The sequence below is a fragment of the Akebia trifoliata genome, chromosome 11 (assembly GCF_017979445.1).
Source record: "Akebia trifoliata isolate Shusen 1 chromosome 11, ASM1797944v1, whole genome shotgun sequence".
NCBI lineage: Eukaryota > Viridiplantae > Streptophyta > Magnoliopsida > Ranunculales > Lardizabalaceae > Akebia > Akebia trifoliata.
Window position 1 is genome coordinate 45226477 of NC_141385.1, and position 23721 is coordinate 45250197.

At 35.1% G+C, this 23721-nt stretch overlaps 3 protein-coding genes and 1 pseudogene across 4 annotated transcripts; 2 read left to right on the forward strand and 2 right to left on the reverse strand.

Annotated features, from left to right (window-relative positions):
- Positions 1-1172: 1172 nt before the first annotated feature.
- On the forward strand, positions 1173-1774 carry LOC147392032 (allyl alcohol dehydrogenase-like protein). Its single transcript, XM_086457519.1, has one exon. It carries the CDS (start codon positions 1272-1274, stop codon positions 1545-1547), a length of 276 nt encoding a protein of 91 aa, XP_086313645.1. The 5' UTR covers positions 1173-1271; the 3' UTR covers positions 1548-1774.
- Positions 1775-3837: 2063 nt separating this feature from the next.
- LOC147392033 (pentatricopeptide repeat-containing protein At2g22410, mitochondrial-like) lies at positions 3838-7643 on the reverse strand (annotated as a pseudogene). Its single transcript, XR_015182559.1, has 2 exons — positions 6771-7643; positions 3838-5865 (listed from the first exon to the last, which is right to left on the reverse strand). The product of XR_015182559.1 is annotated as a pentatricopeptide repeat-containing protein At2g22410, mitochondrial-like (transcript).
- Positions 7644-13272: 5629 nt separating this feature from the next.
- Positions 13273-14421, forward strand: LOC147392034 (putative histone H2A.3). Its single transcript, XM_086460001.1, has 2 exons — positions 13273-13558; positions 13913-14421. The coding sequence occupies exons 1-2, from the start codon at positions 13370-13372 to the stop codon at positions 14132-14134; spliced, it is 411 nt and encodes a 136-aa protein (XP_086316127.1). The 5' UTR covers positions 13273-13369; the 3' UTR covers positions 14135-14421.
- Positions 14422-15898: 1477 nt separating this feature from the next.
- Positions 15899-22874, reverse strand: RPL24 (Translation protein SH3-like family protein). Its single transcript, XM_086459229.1, has 4 exons — positions 22692-22874; positions 16937-16975; positions 16322-16552; positions 15899-16207 (listed from the first exon to the last, which is right to left on the reverse strand). Exons 1-4 carry the CDS (start codon positions 22791-22793, stop codon positions 16007-16009), a joined length of 573 nt encoding a protein of 190 aa, XP_086315355.1. The 5' UTR covers positions 22794-22874; the 3' UTR covers positions 15899-16006.
- Between the last annotated feature and the right edge of the window lie 847 nt (positions 22875-23721).

The following is a 23721-nucleotide window of genomic DNA, read 5'->3' on the forward strand; positions in this document are numbered from 1 at the left end:
AGAAGATAAGAGAAATAGAGTGAAGCCCTTATAAAATATTTTACAATTTTGACTCTGCCCCTAAATCTCTTTTATGATATTTTAAATTTTCAAAATTGTCCCCAAGTTCTCTCCTGTCAAATCAAATATGATGGAGAGAAATTGAGTTTCTCTTCCATTCCCTTTTCTTAATAAGTTTTTCTGCTCTCAATCCGAACATAGCCTTAGTCTATTTTATATTAAATATCTAAAAAAAACATAAAATCCATTTGACACGCCCGAGTTACAGATGACACGTCCCGTATTTTGAAAGCTTGAACTAGTCAACGTGACACTATGATAGTTGACTTACATTGACCGTTTCACCTAGTGCGAGCATGGTTTTAAAACTCGTCCAAGACCGAGACATATCGCCCAAATTAACTTGGTATGGGGTTGAACAAGACCAACTCACAAATTTATTTGAAACGACCACGTATCGTGAGATAAGCGAGACATTTTCCAATAACTCGTTTGAGACAAACAATACCTAACAATAATGAATAAATTGTGAGACAAATGATATGTATCAGACAAGATTTTCAAAATCTCATTCGAGTTAAACATTTTCAACCTTATATTCTTTTACTCAAATTAATTTTTCTTCATCTTCTCAACTAAGTGACTAAAAAAAAGTAAGGTTTCAGGGAAAAACTTCATCTTTTTTATTTGATTCAAGACGAAATTAAAGTGGATTTGTTAGGTTGATGGTAGTGCTTTGAGAAAGTTAGGGATTAATGTGCCTGTGTGTTTTTTCAAGAAAGCTCAAATGGATTGGTGTTTTAGCATAAATTATTTAATGATAGTGCTTTGATATTTTTGATGATAAGTTTAGTATTTTTTAAATATTGTGTTTGGAAAATAAGTTTGGTGCATTTGTGCAAAATGAAACGTACATAATAATGTAAATATTTAATTTACTTATTTTAATAGGTATATTATGAATTTTTTTTAATTTATATATTTTTGGTTTTATTTTTTAATAGAAATCATTTTTAAAATTTTCAGAATTTTTAAATGGTTAAAAATGATTGTCTAAATGCCGGACAAGACGAGACGTATCGTCCGAGTTAACTCGGTATCGGGGCTGAACGAGACGAGACGAGACGTGAAACCGAGTTTAAAAACCATGAGTGCGAGTCATTCTTGTTTCGAATGAGTTCTAAAACTTTCTCGATTTCTCCTCTCTCCAATTCTCCATAGAGCTTCTCTGTAAAACTGAAAACCCTAACAAAGCTCGTGTTAAAACAACAATGGGGATCCTCTCTTGGTGGAAAGGCAAAGAAGCTTCTGCTACGAAAGCGAAGCAGAACACAGACCCGAAAACCGAAATATCGGATATGAATGGAGCTATGGAGATTCCTCGCCCAGCTGATTTAACTGTTTTCGAATTCGGGTCCGCTGCAGCTTCGGCCGATAAGGTGACCCTTGCTGGCTACTGCCCAGTTTCTGAAGAACTCGAACCGTGTCGATGGGAGATCTTGCCTGCGACTGGTTCTAACGCTCCCCAATTTCGGGTGGTTTTTTGATGATTTTGTGCACAAATTGAAGACTTTTGTTTAGATTTCTTGTATGGGCTTTGTTTAATTCTCAAAAATTATCATTCGAACTTCAGAAATGGTTGAACATTGGTCCAATTGGGTTGATTGAGATCTGTTATTCGGGTTTTTGTCTATCCATGTTTTTGTTTGTTCTGTTATTTAATAGTTATTGTTTTGGTAGGAAATCTAAGTGATTGATTTTTAAGTTCCTGAGATTTTAATTTTCCTTTTGCTTTTTTTCATTGGTTTAAAAGAGTAGTGGAAGCCTTCGTCTATTAACAATATATGGTTTCTTGATTTGCTTTGTCTGCTTTAGTTCTTAGGATGTCTTAGTCCATTGAGAGCGGCTTTCGAAAGTGAACATATTTGTGGCTCTAAAGAGCAGGAAAAAAATGTAAGAGTTTTGGTTTTTAATGGGGAGCTTGTAAACATGGTGATCCAATAGAAGTGGCTTTGGTGAGTTGGGAATGACACATGTTTGACTGAATATATGGCTCAAGATAGAGTTGAATGGCGAAATGGGATTCTGTTTTTTCACTTGAGTAATTGGGTTAAAGTGTAGATGATGACAATAAAGTATAAGAAATTTTAATGTCTTAATAGATTAGTGGTGTGTCTAGGCCTAAATAACAGGGGTTTGAATAGCAATTTTTTGTGGGGAATTACCTTTTGAAGAAGGATTAGATGTTCAGCAGGTACCCATGGAGAGGCCAATTTTAAGGAAGATTTCTCTTGTGGTGGGAGTGGGACTCCTTTGTGAAGATTGTCACTTATCATATTGGCTATGGTTGTAGTAGAAGTTTGGGTTTGTACTTGGTGGTTGTATGGGAAAAAAATGAACAATAAAAGTGGCGTGAATATGTAACATTTTTTTAGGACATTTTGAGAGGAAAATGTTGTCACTTTAGTTCAGTGGGGGTGGCTATTGGCACGTTCAAAGATTGAGTCATAGTTTTCAACGAGGCAAAATCTTTTGTTCCTTGTTTAGCATTCCATGGAGGGGTGTGTAAGCCATTCCTTCTTTTTTTAAGAGTTGTAGGATGTTAACAGGCATGTTGATATAGAAAATTCTCACTTGAGAGTCTCTTCACCAATCCTTTGTCTTCACCACTGGATTCTTGATTTTTGATGTGTCTTCATAGGTTTGGATTTGTTTTGTATGGATCAATTACATTCTTGCAAAAGATGTTCTCATATTGTTGGTTCTAAAATGGCTTGTATCAAAAACCAAGTTTCCCTCATCATTTTGACTCTATTTAAATAGATGTACTCCTATGATGTCAATTTGTTGATATTAATTCATAAAATCTCAGTATTTGGGTGCCTCCACATTTCTATCAGCTTTAGAGTTCTTGGGAATTATTCTCCAAAAAGATTTCATCTTCAATATTAACCTCTATTTTCCTCCACCAATCTGCGTTTTTTTGGCAGTTCAAGCCTCATGACATACCCAAATTCTTATGAAAAAGCCACTTCTCCAGTCCTTTGCATCAGATTTCCATTGCTGTCTCCATTGCCCACTGATCTCAACAACCTTCCCATGTCCCACACATGCTTTAGGATCGTATTTCTTCACACCTGTTATAACAAATCATTCTTGGAGCCACTTACAGTCAGAGACAGATTTTACAGATATTGAGAGCGGGATTGGTTCAATCAAATCTTATTCATAAACTGAGACAAATTTGTTGTGTTGTTTATTTATTTATTTTAGGACGGTTTGTTTTCGAGCAAAGACCACATTACTTATAAACGGCTGAGAGCTGGGCAGAGAAATGCAGCTTTCCTAGGGATTAGTGCCTTTTAATGGGGATCAGGAAATATCATTGTAGAAGTGAGAAATATTACAAAACTCCTGATCCAATCAACCTGAAGGTGAGATGACTCACGCATCAGCAATCAGTCCAGATTCCGAAGGAAGAAGCTTGGATAAATTTCACAAAATGCATCACAGAATGTATTTAATCTATTTAACCAAAATGAGGGAATGTGTTTCAGCTTCTTCCTTGCTTTCGGTGATTTTTATATAAAAATAAGAAGCATGCTTTGCCCAACCCCCCTCCTCCCTCCACACCTACAGATTTAGAAGAATCTGCACATGGAAGCCCATTTAAAATTGACAACGCAAACTGGTTGCTTTGGAAGAAATAATTCTTGCCAAATTAGTTGATCTTGAACCAGAAAAGTGGTAATAATTGTAGCTAGTGGGTGTGTCCTTAACTATCTGCAGCTAAGCAACACTCGATTGCGTTTAAACTCTGTAGTAGTACAGGATAATTCTGATCGAAGACACCCACAAAAGATTTATGGTTATGCTTATCCTGAGGCAAATGATCTCTGGGCCTGTGATGGGAGCATATGTTAGAGGAGGGGTGTCAGGAAATCATTAGTTTTTCTTTTTTTTTAGGCTGGAAGATCCAGATTATCCGCAATTGGGTCACTTTTGTATAAAAAGTTCTGCAAAAGGATCCACTGGATGTTCACTAAATTTGAAGCACAAGAAGGATTGATCATCCATACCAGTATTTCTCCTCACGAGCATCATAGTCCCTTTTTTTTTTTTGATAGATAAATGCAGATTTCATTAGAAGTGGTCGAGATGACCAACCGGAAGAGTTACAACAGATGCCACCCAAAAACAATCAGGATAATCTACAAACTTACGCCCATCTACCCATGAAATCTTCAAAGAAGACACCTCAGAACTCTAAACCAGAAAAATGAAAAGCTTTTGATTGACACTAGGATGCTGTCTAGCATGGCTTCTTTTCCTTTGAAGATCCGGCGATTCCTTTCCTTCCAAATACTCCAACAAATGGCGAAGGGAATAAGTGTCCATAAGCTAATCCCATGTAAAATTCGAACAAACGTTTCACAGTAAGTGGAAGGCAACCTGAGACACCAAAACACTCGAGGAAGTACATCCAAAACTTGTGGGTTACAGAGCAATGAATCAGCAAATGACTAGCCGATTCTCCATCGCTCTTACACATCAAACAAAAGTTTGGGGTACAAAGGCCCCTATGAATCAACCCGTCCAAATTGAGAATACGATCTAAAGCAGCAGTCCAAATGAAAAAAAGTGATCTTACAAGGAATTTTTGGCTCCCAAAATCCGTTTGTGTCTGACTTTCAAGAGAATTATCCATTGGATTCAAAGAAAAAAAAGTAGAGAAAGTTCTCTCCTTTCCATTCCTACCAAGGATTAACTTGGAGAGACTATCATCTTCGACAAGCTCTGAATGACCAAATTCATCTCCCCCCATTGAAAATGAGACCTGTCACCGTGAACAAACTCTTGAATACCACCATGCACCTCAATTACACTCCTTCCCGTTTCCTTTTCCATCCCTTGATCAGTCATCAATCTTCTTATCCTCGACACGTCCTCCCACATTCCCTCAACAGCGTAGATGTTTGACATAAGTACATAAACCCCACCATCATCTGCTCCGACCTCTACAAGTCTCTCTAATGAGATTTCTGCAAGAGCCAAATTTCGATGTGTTCGACATGCAGCAAGAAGAGATGCCCAAAAAGTTGAATTGGATTTCACGGGCATAGTTTCTATGATATTCTTAGCATCTTCTAGTCGTCCAGCACGGCAAAGGAGATCTACAAGGCAACTATAATGCTCGACCTTGGGTTCAATCATATGAGTATTTCTCATTCTATCGAAAATGCATAAACCTTCGGTTACCAAACCCGCATGGTTACACACACTCAAAACACCAAGCAACGTCAAATCATCCACCAAAACTCCTCGTCTCTCCATTTGAGCGAAAAGCTCCAAAGCTTCTTCCCCATAGCCATTAATCCCAAGTCCAACAATCATTACATTCCAAGAAACAACACTTCTTTCTAACATGTTATTGAAAATTCTGCGTGCCTCATCTAGGCTACCACATTTCACGTACATGTCCACCAGAGCCGTAAAAACTACAACATCAGATATATTTTTGTTCTTCTCTATGTAAATATGAATCCACCTTCCTTGATCAAGTGCACCCAATTGACCACAAGCTTGAATTGCTCCGACAATCGACACCTTATCAGGTTTTGTGCCTTGACAAAGCATTTCTTGAAAGAGATTCAAGGCTTCCTTTGAGTTTCCATGTTGGCCATATCCGTCAATCATTATGCTCCAAGTGATCACATTTTTCTTGGGCATCTCTTCGAATAATTCATGAGCTACAACCATTTCTCCAATATTTGCATAAACGTCAAGCATTGTATTCCAAGAAACCAAATCTCGTTCCGGCATGTTATTAAACAATTCACGAGCACGATCAACACAACTAAATTTCTGAAAAGAAAGCGACAAACTCATTGGTAAAAAATCTAGGCAAAAATAAATTAAGAAATCCTATTAATATAAGAACACACACCGAGCCTCAAGTGCTCAAAAAGATAATGTGAGCTTTAGCACAATATTTATCAGGTCAACCTTCCTAGGCATTGAAGTGCCAACTTAGCTATGTGGTAAGATGTGTGGAGTGTTGTTCCTATATCTTAGGTTTAAATCCTCTTGAACTCAACTTCATTTGCTAACCAATAATCTTATACCTATAAAATAAAATGAAAAGGCATCATGGGGTGATTTTTGGATATATGATCCATCGTCTTCTATCTAAAGCTTTCACAATTAATTTTAGACAATTCATTCACTTATTATATATCAAATGATATAGAACATCCACTCATATTGATTTTTGGTACTGTGGAATGATGGTGGACCAATGTATCAATCTGATTGGTATGTTCCAGCTCTTGGAATTAGTGTTCTTTCGTTGCATTCTTCATGAAAAAGTCCACGGATGGGTTCTACAACCCTGAAAAAAGTGTTCAAATCCAATGGTTAGAAATCACCAATCAAGCTGTTATTTTCGGAGTGTAGGTCCAACAAGACGAGGGCCACACTCCTGAGTCAGTAGGTCCGATTGTGCCGTAAAATAAATTAATTTAACTAACCAGGCACTCCTCCTAGCAAAAAAGACAAATGTGCCTTTAATAAGTGTGACATTGACCATTGAATCAGCTGCACTGATGGCAAATATCATACATTAAACAAGGTCATATCTGCCATTTCATTAGGAGGAGCAGCACATACTAATAAAAAACGGGTGCTCATTACTACTTAAAAATAAACTCATTTAACTAAATTAACCATAAAAAAAACTAACTGTTTTTAACTAAAAATAACTGTCAGACCTTCCCATACCCATCTATCATTATGGTCCAAGAAAACATATCTCTGTTCGGCATTTCATCAAACAGCTTCTGCGCTTGCACCATCTCCCCACACCCAACATACCCACTGATCATCGAATTCCAAGAAACCAAATCCCTCTCGCGAAATCCATCAAACAATCCCCGAGCCCAAACCGTGTCACCGCACCTGCAATACATACTGATCAGACCATTCATCACAAACAAATCCAACTCAAACCGTCTCTTCACCACGTCCCCATGAATCTGCCTCCCTTCTTGCAACCCCATCATCAACCCACACGCCTTAAGAACAAAAGGGTACGTGAAATTATCAATTTTTATGCCTTTTCATCGCATTTGGTTGAAGAAAACGAATGCACTTCGAGGGCTCGAGCTTTCGACGTAACCTCTAATCATGGAATTCCAAATGAAGGTGTTAGCTTGTTGAATTTGGGAAAAAACCAACTTTGCGTAATCCATGGTTGAAGCATTTGAGGTCACTGCAGCGATCAATCGGCTTAAGGCGAAGGTATCGGATACGAGGTCGTTGGTAATCAATTGGGTATGAATTTGGAGGATTTCTGAGGTAGTTTTGGATTTTTGGAGAAGTGAGAGAAGCGGGCTTTTCAATAAGAGCTTCGAGGAAGGAAAGATTGCCATGGTGGAGACCAAAATGGAAGAAATCCGTCATTTTTTAGAGAGTTTGCAGAGGGTTACGTTGCAGAGAATATTGCGGAACTTAAAATTATCGCCATCATCAACGAAACAAGTTTTGAAATTTGAACTTCAAGAAAATTAGTCTCGAGCCTTGCTGGTTATTTCGGCATCCCAACTTTTACTTATTACACCCCTAATTTCTTAAATTATTTATCACACGCCAAATAAAGATTAAAAGACCCCCTTCAAACGTTACAAAGGTTAGGATGAAATTATAATCTCATCATTATAAAACATTATAACGTTTGTTTAATTAGAAACATGTTTTTGGTGTCCATTTCTGTAGTTGTTTACGATAAAAACCATATTTTATTGGTGCTCACTTAAGACTTAAGTATAATCTTAAAAATCAAAAAAATAAAAAAATTACACTTATAACCTTATATTATTACTCTGTTCTTTATCTATTCTATCGAATGAAAATCCTAACCATCTTATCTATCCATTATTTCTTTCTTCTTCACTATCTCCCCCCAACACACCCCTCTCTCTCTCTCTCTCTCTCTCTCTCTCTCTCTCTCTTTCCTTCTTTGCATGTAGAAAAATTAAATAAAAATTTTAAATTTCAACATGGGTCTTCTCCTTCTTCAATCTTACGTTTTTTAACACCTAAAAATCAATCAAGTTGAAGTCATTCATATGAGAAAATTTGTGTGTGAAATCTCTAGTTCGGTATGACAGTGCCGAATCATTATTGTAAGATTCAGTAGGTAACTATTAATCTTATACACAAAGATTCGGCATTGACATATCAAACTAGAGATTTATAAGAGAAAGTTATATTCGATAAGTACTTTCAAATCTATCTTGCAATGTTCGATAGATACCTATTAAACAAAAAAATTTCATGTAAATCTTTGTGTTTGGCATGCCAGTACCATATCGAATTGATTTTGTAATGTTCGATAGGTACCTACTGAATCAGTTAAAACAAGTTCAATTTTGAACCTATCAAAGTTTGTTCGTTGACGTTTAAGAATTTTCATAACTAGGCATAAGGAGTATATGAAAAATTAAGTGGGTGAAACGAGTAAATAGGCACGAAGAACGTATATGGTGGACGTGAGAACATAACTCTTACAATAAGTCAATAATGATTAGGTTCATATAAAATTCTAAACTTAAAAAATAGAAATCTAACAAAAAAAAAATGAAAGAACTTCTATTGGCACCCCAATTTTTACTTATTCTCAATTATTCACTTAATTTTTTTTTCCTATTTTTAATTCGAGTGTAATAAGTAAAATTTGAGGTGCCAATAGTAGATCTCTTATAAAATACGTCTACGTGGGTCAGTTTAGACTCAGTTTCACACATACTAGCAATCGAAACCTAAATATAAACTTCAGTTCCTATGGTTGTTTAATTACTGGGCATTGTTAGGATGGATAACTTTTAGGGAAAATTAGTAAAAGAGAGTTAAATATTTTAATATTTATAAAAACGAATCTATTTAAAAGTTTTTTTTATATAACAAAAACAAATTAAGTTATTGGACAATCCAGTGTTTTAGTAAATCGTTGGATTGTCCAACATTTTAGATGGAGGCTAAATTGTTGGGGTGTTAAAGCAAGAGTTTAAAACGCTAGACAACAGAGTGTTTTACTCATTTAGAGGGCATTTTTGGTAAAAGCAATGTATTTTAACACATTAAAATGTTGGACAATCCAACAAGTTATTAAAATGGTGGACAATCGAGCGATTTAATTTGATTTTGGTAATTTTTGAAAAAAAAAGATCCCTTTTTTGTTAATATTAAAATATTTAACCTCTTTTTAGTAATTTTTCCTAACTTTTATTAAGTCAGGTTCAGTGACTCACATTATGTGAAAATTGAAAAATTCGACAGAAAGAATTGACGGGCCAAGGCCCACAAAATTTTAGAAACTGAATTTTGACGGTCTAGGACCGTCGAAATTCTTGATGTTCCCAGATTTGATGGTTTATAATTGTTGAATTTCTCCCATCCTTCATTAATTTGACAGTTTCGAACCGTCGAAAATAAAATTTTGCTAATGAAAAATTCGACACCAATTCAATCTCTTTATTCGTCAAATTTTATGAAATTTGATGGCCCAGGGCTTTTTTCACATAAAGAATAACTCTTGAGAAAACACACAATCCCAACCTTATAAATATGAAATTTAACAATTGAAGCCCCCCCCAGGAAATTCATTGATTGAGACTTATCAAAAAAAATAAAAATGCATTGATTAAGATTGATACTCATTTGAAAAACACACATATGAAGAATAGTTATTTAGAGGAACTCTTGGATCTTGTCCTCAAAAGGTTGGGATCATGTCTTTTTCTAAGAGTAATCCTTCACGCAACTTAGTGGAACCTGACCCTTTTTTATTTTTATTTTTTATATTGGTTGTGTTTGCTTCTTGTGAGTATATACAAAGAAAATAAATTAATGAGTCGTGCTAAAGTAACATTGAAATGTACATCATGTGGGAGCATTTCTGATGTGGATGTGTGTAAGAACTATAGACACTTTTCATCAAGATATGAGTGAGATCTCGATAAAAGCATTTATGGTTCTGACACATATCCACGTCAAAAATGTCCCCCCACAATGTACATTTCAATGATATTTCAGCATTATCCTAAACTAATAGATAGTTATTTCTCCATGAATAAAAAAACTAGTATATAGGAGCAACTCCAATTGTCTCTCTTAGTTTCATTTTGCATTGGAGAAAGATTTTGCGAGCTCGCGCCAAATTTTTGCCAACCCTTTTTGAGATGTCATTGGAGTAGCTCCAATACCTCATTTGATAGTTGATATCAATAATGAATTGTTCAAGTAAATCAAACTTGAAGAATTATCTATCTTGCTAGAGAATGCTTATGTTTGTTAACTTGGATCCCAATAAATGAATGATACAATTGAAAAAGAATTACGAGGCTAATACAACAATACTTGAAGTAATCTATTAGATGTGGGAAGGGCATAAAACGGGTCAGATTTTATCTGAAATTCAAATTTAGTAGGCTTAGACCCTTGGATTAGATCCGAAGCAAAAATGGATTGAATATGATTTGATGACCCTTGATCCCAGTCACATACAAATCCATCCCTATATCCACCTATATCGAAGGTTATATTGATTAAAAATTATATGCATAGATTTTTTTAAACATCCTTTTCAATGTAATAATATAGCAATTAGCAAAGAAGTATATATAGCATCAAACATGTTATGATATCCGACCTGACTTGAATCAAACAATTTGGATCAGGCTGGGCAGATTAGAATTAAGTGAGTAAGAAATGAGTTGGATATGATTTATCTAGTAGGATCTGAGTCGGATTTCGATAAAGGGAAAAAAAAAGATCTAATAAACTCAAATTTGGTCTGGGTGTGACCCATTTTAAGTTATATAACATGGATAAGATTTACAATTCCACATTATCTCTCCATGCAAGTTGTTGGTCCTTTCATTTGCTTAACACCAGCTCCTTCCTCCTCAACGGTGGCATTGGTGCTTTCGATCACTAAGGAGCCCATTGCAAAGAAAACTTTGAGATCAAATTAGACAAGATTTTAACATAATTTTTTGCTTAAAATGGTGAGGATTGCATACATTTTTTTTAATAGCTGCTTATATATACAACTAGAATCATGTGCCTGAATATATTGTTTACGAGATGGTTGACACATGTTGGTATGAAGTTGGTCAAAGTATGTCAAGTTATGTGCGTCATTGTTTGATTTACAATACTGGTAAATGAGCTTCTATCAAATTATTTGTAGGATTTTAGGTTGCATTAGGGCTTAAGACGGGTTGGGTTTGGGCCGAAGATGAGTATATCAATATTCATATCCGAATTTTTTATATGGATCCGAATCTGACTCGGATCCTAATAGCTAAAATCATAACCGAATCATTTTACTTTAATTAAATCCATATCCAGATCCAATCCAACCATATTAATTAATTCAAGTCATAATGTCAAATTGTTCAAAATTATTTCAAATAAAATTATTAAAATATAGCAAAATGGTGACTTAAACTCAATATCTCTCCATTTTGAAACAAGACCTTGACCACTACACCCAACCATTGTTGGTTGATGAAAAAGTAATTTGAAAAATATAAAAATATAATTTGCAGAGTAATATATTATTCGAATATTGACAGATATATGGATGGATCCGAATCTGACTCAGATCAAGAGACATCAACCTCATATTTGAACCATATTTTAATTCGGATATATTTGAATGAATCAAACCAGCTAAATTTGGATTCGAATCACTCAGATTTCAAATAAAAATAATCCCGTTTTAAGCCTTAAATTGCATGAACTCAACAAATCATGAAACTCACATGAATTTGATTTTGTGGGAGATGTTTTTGCTAACTTTACACTCAGAATCTCGTGCTTAGGACATTGAGTCCTTTGATCCTTTTCAGTACCTATCATCTGATTTATCCCTATACTTGAGGAAACAAATTTGTAGCTTTATACCTCTCATATAGGTGCCATCCACTTATCTTTCAAATCTAATACAATTAAATCTCCCCACTAACTAATTTTAAGTACCAAATAAGTGTGACTATCCAAGTTTTTTATACTCTTCTCTTGCTTAATTAAAATAACATGTGGATGTGAATTTCCTCAATTGAATGTTTTTTTTTTAGGTGTTGAGAAGGAGGAGAGCAAAAGTGAAGTGGACATGACTATCCACCTAAATCAAGTTAATGGTTTTCTGGACCATTTTTTATGAGTAAAAAGGAATAAATCGATTGTCATAAAAGAAGAGCTTTACAATAAGAAAGAGGAGGAAAAATGATGGTGGGGGGCGAAGGGAGAGGATAGGACTGCTTCCCAAGGACCAATTCATTTTTGTACCATTAACATTATGTTTTTGGGTTGAAAGTAGATAAGGTCTTTAAGTAAGTTGATGGAGAGATTAAGAGGGGTAGAATTGGCTACCTACCAAGGAAAGTGGATGAGAGAGACAAAAGCCCATCGATGTAAAATAACTAAAATCCCCATTTTCAACTAATGACTCGAAATGTGAAGAATTAACAGATGAATGACATGTTATATAAAATCTCATGGAACATCATAATCTATTACCTTTCAAACCTATGTCCTCTTTGACCCTCACACTCCCTATGTTTTTGCTATCTCAATCATTGAATTTACATAATGTAAATATGGACCAATTCATTTTTTTTTTTTTAATACTAGATGCCTTTACTCAAGCTCTCATGTTTATTAGAATAAGTTGATGCATATTTAAGTTGTTAATTTTACAAAATTTCTCAATCCATTAATCTACTTTTTTAATTTCCTTTCGAAAATCTTGCCACTGATCTTTGTTCGCATTGAATTGGAATCTTTCTATCTTTATCTTCTTAATTATGTATAAAATTATAATTTCTCTTATTTCTTATACTTTTAATCTTAATCCGGAAATACTATTGTAATTAGAAGCTCAATCAAGCTAAACTATCAAGATTTGTAATATTTCTAATACACATTCCTTTGTACATGCCTCCAAATGGTAGTAGGAAAGAAGATTATTAACCATTTTTTCTGTATCGGGGGTACTTTCGTCATTTATCCTATGAGAAAACTTTAAACTTCTCGGAAGTCGTAAGTTGTATCCCGCAAGCCCAAGACCCTGAAAACCATTTTGTCTCCACCCTGATCTTACCGTTCAATGAATCAGTAAATGAACGGTTATAGATTACGATCCTCGTCATTGTTTCCAATTGGCCTACAAACCTCCAAAAATCTCCTATAAATATAAGATGAGAACCCACGCATTCAAAGCTAACAAAGCATCGAAGTCTCCTCCATTCTCTCCTCTTCCGTATAGAATTAAAATTTCTGCAATTTTCTCTAACCAAATTTAATGGCTGGAAGAGGGAAATCTCTTGGTTCTGGTGCATCAAAGAAGGCTACATCGCGTAGCAGCAAAGCTGGTCTGCAATTCCCAGTCGGTAGAATTGCTAGGTTTCTCAAAGCTGGCAAATACGCAGAGCGAGTCGGTGCTGGTGCTCCTGTTTATCTTGCAGCCGTTCTTGAATATCTAGCTGCAGAGGTGAGGATTTTCGATTAGGGTTTCAATTTTCAACTTTTGATAAAATTTTGGTCTTTTTGCGTATATTTATAATTTTGATTTGGGTTTGAATATCTAGCTGCAGAAGTGGGTTTTTCCGATTAGGGTTTCAAATTTAAAGCTAAAAAAAAAAAAAAAAAATCAAAATCAAAATTTGGTAATTTTACTTCATATATTTATAATTTTTTGATCTTGATTTGGTTTTGAATATTTAGCTGCGGAATTGGTTTTTTTTTTAGTAGGGTTACAAATTTGAAGTCGTTTTCGATCAAATTTTGGTGATTTTGATTCTAATATTTATAATTTTTTTGATTTTGATTTGGGGTTTTATTATAGGTGTTGGAGTTGGCGGGGAACGCAGCTAGAGATAACAAGAAGACAAGAATTGTTCCTCGACACATACAATTGGCGGTGAGGAATGATGAGGAGTTGAGCAAATTACTTGGATCTGTTACGATCGCTAATGGTGGAGTGATGCCTAACATTCACAATCTCTTGTTGCCAAAGAAGACTGGTTCTGGATCTTCAAAGGCTGTTCCTGCTGACGATGATAACTAGGTTTAATCTCTCAGAATACAAGAGATGGGGAAAAAAATATTTTTCATGATAAAGTAGATTCCTTTCTAAAGTTTTAGGTTTTTTAGGGTTTGTTCTGTATTTTGTTCTTCAATGTAGATTGGGATGGTGGATGGAGTACAATGATTTCTGTGAATTAGAAGAAATTTGAATTTAGGGTTTTATGTCATTTGTTGCTACAAATTGTTCATTCGCATTTACTTTATAATTTGTTGGATTTTAGTTTAAATTTGGGAATCTCTGGAAAGGAGACTTTTGGTTTGGATTTTTATCGAATCTGGTTTTTGCCCATATTTTGATTTTATAGCTTATGGTTTGGATTACAGATGATACAAGCGATTCTCTAAAATTGGTTTAAAGTAGAAATGAGGTTTGAGTTGATACAATGATACTTGGGAAATTTGTTACTGTTTTAGTAGGATTTTTTGATTCTATCGAATTGGAATAGAAATAAAATGACTTATCAAAAAAAAAAATAGAAATAAAATGAGTTTGTGAGGTTGATTCTAGAAATGGTTTGGCTAAATGTGAATTTAGATTTTGGAGATTAGCTTTGCTAATTTGGTTCATCAATTTAAAATCAAAGTTTGGAATAGGTATTTACCAGGCTAAAGTTCATCCAAGTTAATTATAAAAACAAAACCAGTGATTTAGAGCAATTCCAATGCACTTGGGCTTTGCATCCTTTTTCAATTTCTACTTTGGAACATATTTGTGGGGGCATTTTTGTTAGGCATTTTATTGCGCAGGTCCTTTTTGTCTATTTAAGAGATCTTCACTTCAATTGTATTAGCAAAGGCCATTTCACAAATTTAATTATAATAAGATATGTTACAATTGGCATCAATTTTTACTGTCAACAAGTAGAGAAATTTATTCTTTTCTTTTGCCTCTCATGCTCTTTTTAGAAAGTTTTATAGTAGAAAGCGAGGGTTTGAGTGCGATAAAAGTGTTTTTGAAGGGTTTTGATATGATATAACAGTTGTTGGGAGAGAAAACAAAGTGAGAACTCGAATGCGTTGCAGCTGCACTTAGTATGACTATTTGTGTTGGAGTTGCTCTTGGTATTAGTTGTTATGCTAGCAAGACTTTGTGGCACTTGAAAGTGATGATTTGTAAGTTCGAAAAAAAAATCTAAATGCACACACAAGTATCAAATGAGAGGTAAAATAATTTGATCAAATATCTTAAAAATTATAATTTTTATTGAGATATTGAATATTTGAATGAGGTTGATAATAACTTCTTTCAAAATTGATTATTTTAACCTGTTAGAGGTGGTGAATATGACTTGAGTAATAAATTCCTAAGTATACTGTGGTTCTAATTTCAAATTGATCTCCATGCCTCATCTGCTCATATTGCTCTAGAAAGAATATTTATGGTTAAAAATATAAATACTTGACTAATGACATGATAGCTCCAACGATCTAATCGTTGCATTATTTGAATTTCAAAAACAAAAGAACCCCTTTACCTAGACTTGGATTTATTTTTTTGAAAAATTATATAGGCTAATGGCTACATATACCATATGGCCCGGGAAAATTTGTAGGAATTCCACATATGTAATCCAAGATATTTGAGAAACTTGGAGCTTTAGAACATGTCTGATTGTTACACCAAAGATTGGGAAGCATACATGTTTGAGACTTTTGAGCTCGTACTACCAAAAAAACAACAGGCCATGCATCTAAATGCACATAAAAAGTCTACAACAGATGAGAAAATGAGTGCAAAGTGACAGACACAAAGCCAAAAGAATTTGAACCCAAAAACATAAGAACAAAAAGATAATGAAATACATGTAATCCAGTAAGTAACTACATGCACAAAGAAAGTCTACAACGAGTCTTAGGAGGAATTAGCCATCTCTGCTTCCTTTGTCTCTTTGGTCACTCTCTTCCAATTCTCACTGCTGTCAATTATTTCCCCAGTTTTCACGAGGTAACGGACCCGACTTCCATCCTCAAGGATTTTATGACCCACTCGGCTTGCTACTTCCTTTTCTTTTGAGTAGAGCATCACATTTGAGCTATGAATCGGTGCTTCAACCTATAAAGCCGGATTGAAAAAAAGTTCAGATATATCATTGCGAAAATTCGTTAAATAAAGAATATGTAATGAATGATGTGCATACTATGATGAAAAAAAAAACAAAAAACTAACCTTGACAATCTGCCCCGGCTCACCTTGTTCTCTGCTTTTCATGTGCTTCGTCTTTAAGTTCATTTCTTTCACGATCACTTTGCTGTTGTGCTTGAAAATCCTAGTGATTTCTCCAATTTTACCCTTTTCGTGACCAGAGATAATTTTCACCGTATCGCCTACCTTCACATGCATTTTTTGTAGCACGGGAAGGCTGTTTGGTTTACATTCCTTCCGCTCCCATCGCTTAAGCTGCACCGTTAGAAATAATAAGCTAAGAGTTAAGATGAGGAATGTGAACATGTAAGTAAAGATAACATTAACTAAATTTCATATTCAAAAAGACTAGATTTACTAAAAACAAATGATAAATTCATGGTTACTATATGACAGTTTCCATGAGCTCACTTACAGCTCATTAGTGAAACAGATAGAGAAACTGCAATTTGATCTTGGGATCAAATGAGTATACTTTTACATTCTATCCTCTATAGGTGAGTTTACTAGTTTTTCACTTGTTATTTTTCTATCTTTTCTTAATAAAATCTCGATACCGTTGGCTGAAAAAGAAGGAAATCATGTACACTTGAATACATCGTAAGGCTAAGAGATGAGAAGAGGATCCGATTTACCAACCCGCATTACAATGAGACATGGCTTGTCCACAGACTTAACCTGCATATCAAACATGACGTGTTAAGACAGGTATTTTACTTCAAATAAGAAATGGAATTAAGGAAAAAATTACAAATTTTTCATTGGATTGGAAATTAAGAATTTTCTTCACTTTTGGTAGATTAGGTGGATCAAAATCTAGTATGAGACTACAGCATAAAGTGGAACGCAATTGGGCAGCATACTCAATCCACACTCCTTTGTATTTTGTAGGCAAGCAAGAATAAATTATAGATTTCTATCCAAAAAGTTCTCAAATGAAAAGAATATCAGAATAGTTTAAACAGGCAATGTAATTGATCTGTTGCTACGATGTTTTGAAGGTAATCAAGAATTGAACCCATGAACAATTTCCTTTCCTTGGAATTGGAAAAAGAAACTCTAATACAAAGAATAATCAAGTTTGAGATAAAAAAAAAAGCAATGGAGTCGGTCTTCCAATCAGTGATATTAATCCTGAAATAAAAGCCCAATGAAGGTTCCCCATCATCCTAATCCACAAAATTTTAAATGGGAAAATACTTCATATCTGAAATGGAAAAAATAATCTCCGAAATGGTTTTGAGGAAAAAACTCAATTGCACCAACAATCTCCCATCATTGAACCTCATCTCCTTTTCCAATTATGAAAACCACTTTTGTCTGAACAAGTAAGATGTAGCTCCTCCTCCAATCACACCCTCCCACCCGAACTCCTCCTTTCCACACTTAGCCCTGATCATACAATTCGACAAACTTTCCTGTTCAATCCAAACCTCTACAGCCATTTCCCTAGCAATCCAATGTTCATATTCCTAATTATGCGAACACCTAACCCTCCCCATCATTCTACAAAAAAATGCAGGAAGGCTTATCTAAGTGGTTCTTCACAGCTTTGGCAATTGTGAACAGGGGGAGGAAATACACCAAAATGCTTGCAATCTTACTTTTCAATAAAGTAGGTTTTACCCCTTTTGAGAAGTACGTGGACTTCCACCCTTCTAAGATTTTGTTTTCCCTATTGATAATTGGATCTCACAATTATATAACTTCATATCGAATATCCAAAGGAAGACAGAATATGATGCTGGGAAACAACCCACCTTAGAGCCCAAAATAGATGCTAACTTGGATATATTATCAATATCTGAATACCCACTCTTCATGAGGTTAATTGCCAAGCCCAAGATTAAAAGACCTCCAAGGAATCTAAGTAGATGCATCCGAGAAAATCAGTGTATCATCTACGAGTTGGAGATGTGACATCATTGCCTTGCTCAATCGCCCTGAAACTCAATTGCCCTTTAAACTATTGTCCCAAGAGATTCAACCACAATGTCATATATGAATAGTGATAACAAATACATTTTCCGAGACCTTGAGAACTGTTAAAAATGGAGATGACGAACATGTCATGCCACTTTGACCAAATCCCATTTGATGCAACACATATTTCAGAAAATCCCAATCAATGTGGTCAATGGCTTTCTCTAAATCTATCTTGCAAACTACTCCCCAAGGGTCAATACATCCATTTGCGATAAGAATTCTATCCAAAATTTGTCTATTCCTCCCTAAAAAGCACTTTATTCTGATCCAATAATTGAAGTAATCATATATTTGACTTTGAAGGTTATAAGCTTTGAAATGATCTCATAAAAAACTCCAACAAGGTTGATTAATCTCATGTAAAAAAAATCCACCACATTTTTTTTTGGAATTAACATTGCAGAGATGTTATTCGAAGAGACATCCAAAAAAACCTCCTCGAAAAATATTTTATAAATAATATCAGGATAAAAGTCCAAGCTGTCATATATCAAAATTTACCTTGGCAATCATGAGTTGATCGCACAAAATCAAGAGTTAAAACAAAAATATACACCAAATTTTGATAGGGTTTGTTTGAATCGTCGACTACATCTTATGATTCTTGAAATCAATTCATTATAATAGATTTGTATTACAATTTACACTATCTCTATCCTATACATTTGAGAGTTTGCTACTATTTATAAACTTTCAACCTTCTTGACCGTATCAATTTGTTGTTTGATCATATCACTCAATTCGATCTTTTTTATATTCATTTGGTGTTGTTTCTTGGCCTTATTGTCCTTACACATGGTAAGACACGTGTTGATCGAGTCATACTTCATTTCTCGATTGGTTGACTATCGTCTCGTTGATAATGCCATATATTTCTCGAAAAATATAATATCGTATATATGTTGCACTCAAGATGCATCCCAACTTTATATACCTCTAGCAATCTTTGGAGTTAGGATTGACTAATCTTCCGATCGTCAGATGTGGATTCGAATTTTCGCCTATGATTAGGTTCATATTTAAACCCGAAAACGCATCTTCACCTTGACTCTAGAACACATATTTGTGCTTGACTCCAAATTTTTTTTATTCGCTCTCGACTTTGAAATGTGCATTCGACCCCCCAACTCCAAAACGTTTTGCCATCTTTCTCTTTGGGATTCTTATTTGCCACTGACTCCAAGACTCGTATTTTCATTTGACACAAAGATTTGTATTTACACAATCCAACAAAAAACAAATACTCTCGGTAGGAGGCCATGACTACATTGTGATCCACCACCAAGAGGGTGGGTGTAGTAAAATTTTGATTAATCTTCATCAAACATGTAACATCTTGAAATAAGAGCCAAACACGCTAAGTAAATGACACGACTTGACCATAATATCAAAAGGATTCAAACTGATTCAATTATCCTTGAGATTTGTACAAGGGACGCTAAAAATTCCACCCAGTCCCAAGTCCATAAGAATTCAATCTCCAATGGGAAGATTACTTGATCTCGAGTCCGGAGATTACTCAATCAGAGTTGAAATACACATTTAAATGATATTAATTCTTCAATAAATATTAAATGAGCAATGCGAAGACAATCAACTAAGTGAGGAATGAAACCTAATTCAATCGACACGTGTCTTAACATGCATAAGGACAACAAGGTCAGGAGAAGACACCATGTGAATATGACAAGGCGAAGTGAAATGATATGATCAAACAATAAAATGATACGACCAAGGAGGCTAAAAATCTATAAATAGGGATAAACTCTCACACGTTTAGGAGAGAAATATAAATTGTAACACAAATCTACTCCAATGAATTGGATCCGAGAGCTTGGGATGTAGTCGACCATTCAAATGACGAATCCCGTAGAAATTTGGTGTATTCTCTATCACTATGTTCTTGATATTTATTTGATTTTGTATGACTGAATCATGATTACAAGGATAAATCTCGAGGTGTGACTGCTCAAATTTTTACCTTGACACATAACATAAAACCATTCTTAAGAATATCTCAACAAAACTTGACGAGTTATGGATAAACTACTGGGCTTAGAGGCTTTGTCCTCATCCAAGCAACTAATTTAAACTTAGCTTCGTTGGTCCAAACTAATCTCATCACACACTTATTGGAAACTACTCCAAGTATAGGTTCTAGTAATAAGCCTCCACACCAAACCTAATATTCGCTTCCCCCTCCACCAAAATACCATTAATGATTAACTTAGATATGTGATTTTATTTATTATGCTTGGTGACCATCTTGTAGAAAAATTGTGCATTGTTAGCTCCTTCCTTCAACCATTTGATTCTCAACTTTTTCCACTAACCAATTTTCTCAAAGTTAACAATCCTTTTGAAATTCCACCTTCAAATTGGATCTTTTCACCTTCGCAATGTTGGAGAGAGTGATACATTTTTCCTTGACTTCAAGATTAGAAATCTCCTTATAAAGATGATTATTCTTTAGATCCCCCTTCCAAAACTTCCATTGTTCCAAATCTTGAGCTGCTCTTAAAGCGCTTTAATGTATGGAGGAATCAAACTCTAGGTCTACCACTAGACGAGATGGAATTCCACTAAGATCTCAACTTTTCAAGGAAATTTGGATGAGTCAACAACGTATTCTCAAACTTAGAAGGAATAGGACTATCTTTGTTTTCCATTGCCTCAAAAATAGAGTCATGATCTAACACTAGCGTAGGGATTGCCAATTGAACAATACTCTAAAAATGATTTTACTAATAAAAAACCAAAAATCTATCCAACTTTTTTTTTTGGATGGCTAAGCTGGACTTGAACCCACAACCTCAATGTTGTTTTGCAATGTGTCAAACCAAGAGTTGACCATGTAAGTAAATGAGTATCCCTCCAGGGGAAGATCAATCAACAAATTCTCCCTTAATATCTTTTGTAATCCTATATGCCTCCCCCCCTTCTCTCTAAAAGAGAATTTTAAGACATTGATATCACTTCCAAGAACCATGATAGAACCCAATACTCCACAACATCATACAATTCTTCCCAAACTTGAAGCCTTTTCGGAATCTTTGAAGGCCCATAGACCCCATGAGAACACCCACCAAAAACCTCCCTGATGTAGTTAACTAGGAATGAAACAAAAAAGCTCCAACATTCCAATGAGTTGATCGACTACTTATTCCGCATCACAACTATGCCTTTTGCCATCCCCCCCCCCCCCCCCCCCCCCCCCAACACACACACACACACACACACACACACACACAAATAAATAAAAAATAGAGATTCTTTTTACTTGATGACATCCAATTTAGTATTGTAATATTGCAAAATCTAGATTCCTTGATATAATAACCCTCCTCTTATCAACATCTAATAATCTAGATGGCAAGGAGATAGACCACTGACCAACTTTTGAAATTCCTTATGGGGGTGAGATTGATTTCACTTCTTGATCACTAATCACCTAACAACTTCAATCCTCTCACACTGCAATCCCTTCCATTTACCACCTACCCTCCACAAAGCCATGCGATCTGATCCTCACTTATAGTTATGGACCTAGAAACCTGAAAAACACTTTTGGCTGAATCCCAACCAAATTGGACCTCAACTCAACTTTTCAAATATTTTCCTGACTTTAAACAGAACTGAATATCATTGTCTTCATCCCTATAAAAAAAATTGTCTCCCTCTTCATAGAATGACAGTAAAAAAAGATAATGCCATGTCCAAAACACCCTCAAAAAGGCTTGTCGCCTGAGAATTTCTCAATAAACTCTTCCAAAACCTTAAATAGTGATTTGATAGTGTTGAAAGAAATTGGGTCGGGACATATACCCAAACAAACTAACCCAATACTGATACACTAATCAACACCATAACCACAGTCAAATCTCGTAGCAAATGGGTCTCTCCTAAAATCTCCTCTTTAAATCCAACTAAATACAATTTTTTTTACTAGTTTTTAAGCTTTTCCCAGCCATTATTGTTTTTTGGTGGGTAAGAAAAGCGAGAAATACAACCTCAAACTTGCATTGCAATATGTTATCCGTGCTATAGGGTCAAGCCCCTTATGAACCCATTCTTCCATCTAAGTTTTTTGCTTCATTTACTAAATAAAAGAACAATTTTTAATCAAATCTAAGCAAAAACCATTAGACATTTCTCAAAAAACTAAGGATTTTGAGGTAGAAATCAGTGAAAGAGAGACTTTAAAACTTGCAAAGAATCCCATTTTGTTTTGTTTTAATTTTAATTTCTATGCGTAGTTTTGAGTAGAAACTCAAAAAGAAACATAGACAAATAGTTCCTCAAAATCTCATACTGATTTAAGAAAAAAAGATGAAAATCCATGAAATTCAAGAAGAAAACTTATGTGTTACAGAGCAGAAAATTGCAGAAGGAGAAACTGGGCAAATACCTGAACAGGACAGAGAGAGGGTGAGAAGGTTTGACCAAAGAAGGAACTGGAGGAGAGAGAAACAGAAGACATGGAGCTCTGAAGCGCAGCCATGGCTGCCATTTTTTTTTTTTTGTTTTTCGCTTCTTTTTGCTTTTTCTGCGACTGGTCTTCCTCCCTGTCTTGAGTCGAACAAGAAGATTACGTTTGGGATAGGAAGGATATCTAAATTTAGAGTCGTGATAAGATGACGCACTCGTCTGACGCACGCCCCCATCAAAGAACCATAAATAAGTTGCCTCGGGATACACAATAAAAGAAGTGTGTTTAGGCGTATCTCGATGAAAATGATCTACGGTACTCTGATGAGGGCGTAGGGGGTTGTGTATAAAAAAGGGGCGTCCGTAAATCATTACACATAAATTTAAGAGCAAACGTGCGGTGTTACTCGCAAATATTTGTTATCTTTGTTGTGATGTTACTTATTGCCACGTGGCAATATCAAAGGCCCAATGGTTCCCATACACTTTCACTTAAGGATGTGCGATGTGAGGTTAACTTCAGCATTATTCATACACAAATGTTTTTTTTATATCTTACCAAAACATATCACCTTCACCTTTCCTAAAAACTCCATCTTATTCTTCCGATTTGAAATTGAAGAAAAATAAAAGAGTCATACTGAAGTGACCTTAGTGGGGGACATCTTGACGTAGTAGTGCGTGCATGCTCATAGATGCATTTCTCTGAGATACGAGTAAAATGTATCTACGGATGTGCTCAAGGTATCCCTTGTGTGGCCCCGCTGAGGTCACTCTAGCATTAATCAAAATAATATGGGCAAGTATAGTTGCACCCACTTTTTGAGATTTGGCAATTGCACTCCTAGAATTTAAAACATGTTTGTTAATATACTCACAAGGTAAGTGTACCAATCAAATACATTTTGTTATCATTCACAATGGAATTTTACGACTCGTTCTCATTGTTGTCCGACAAAGAACTTCACAACGACCCATTTTTTATCTTCGATCAAGAGTTGCTCTGAAAC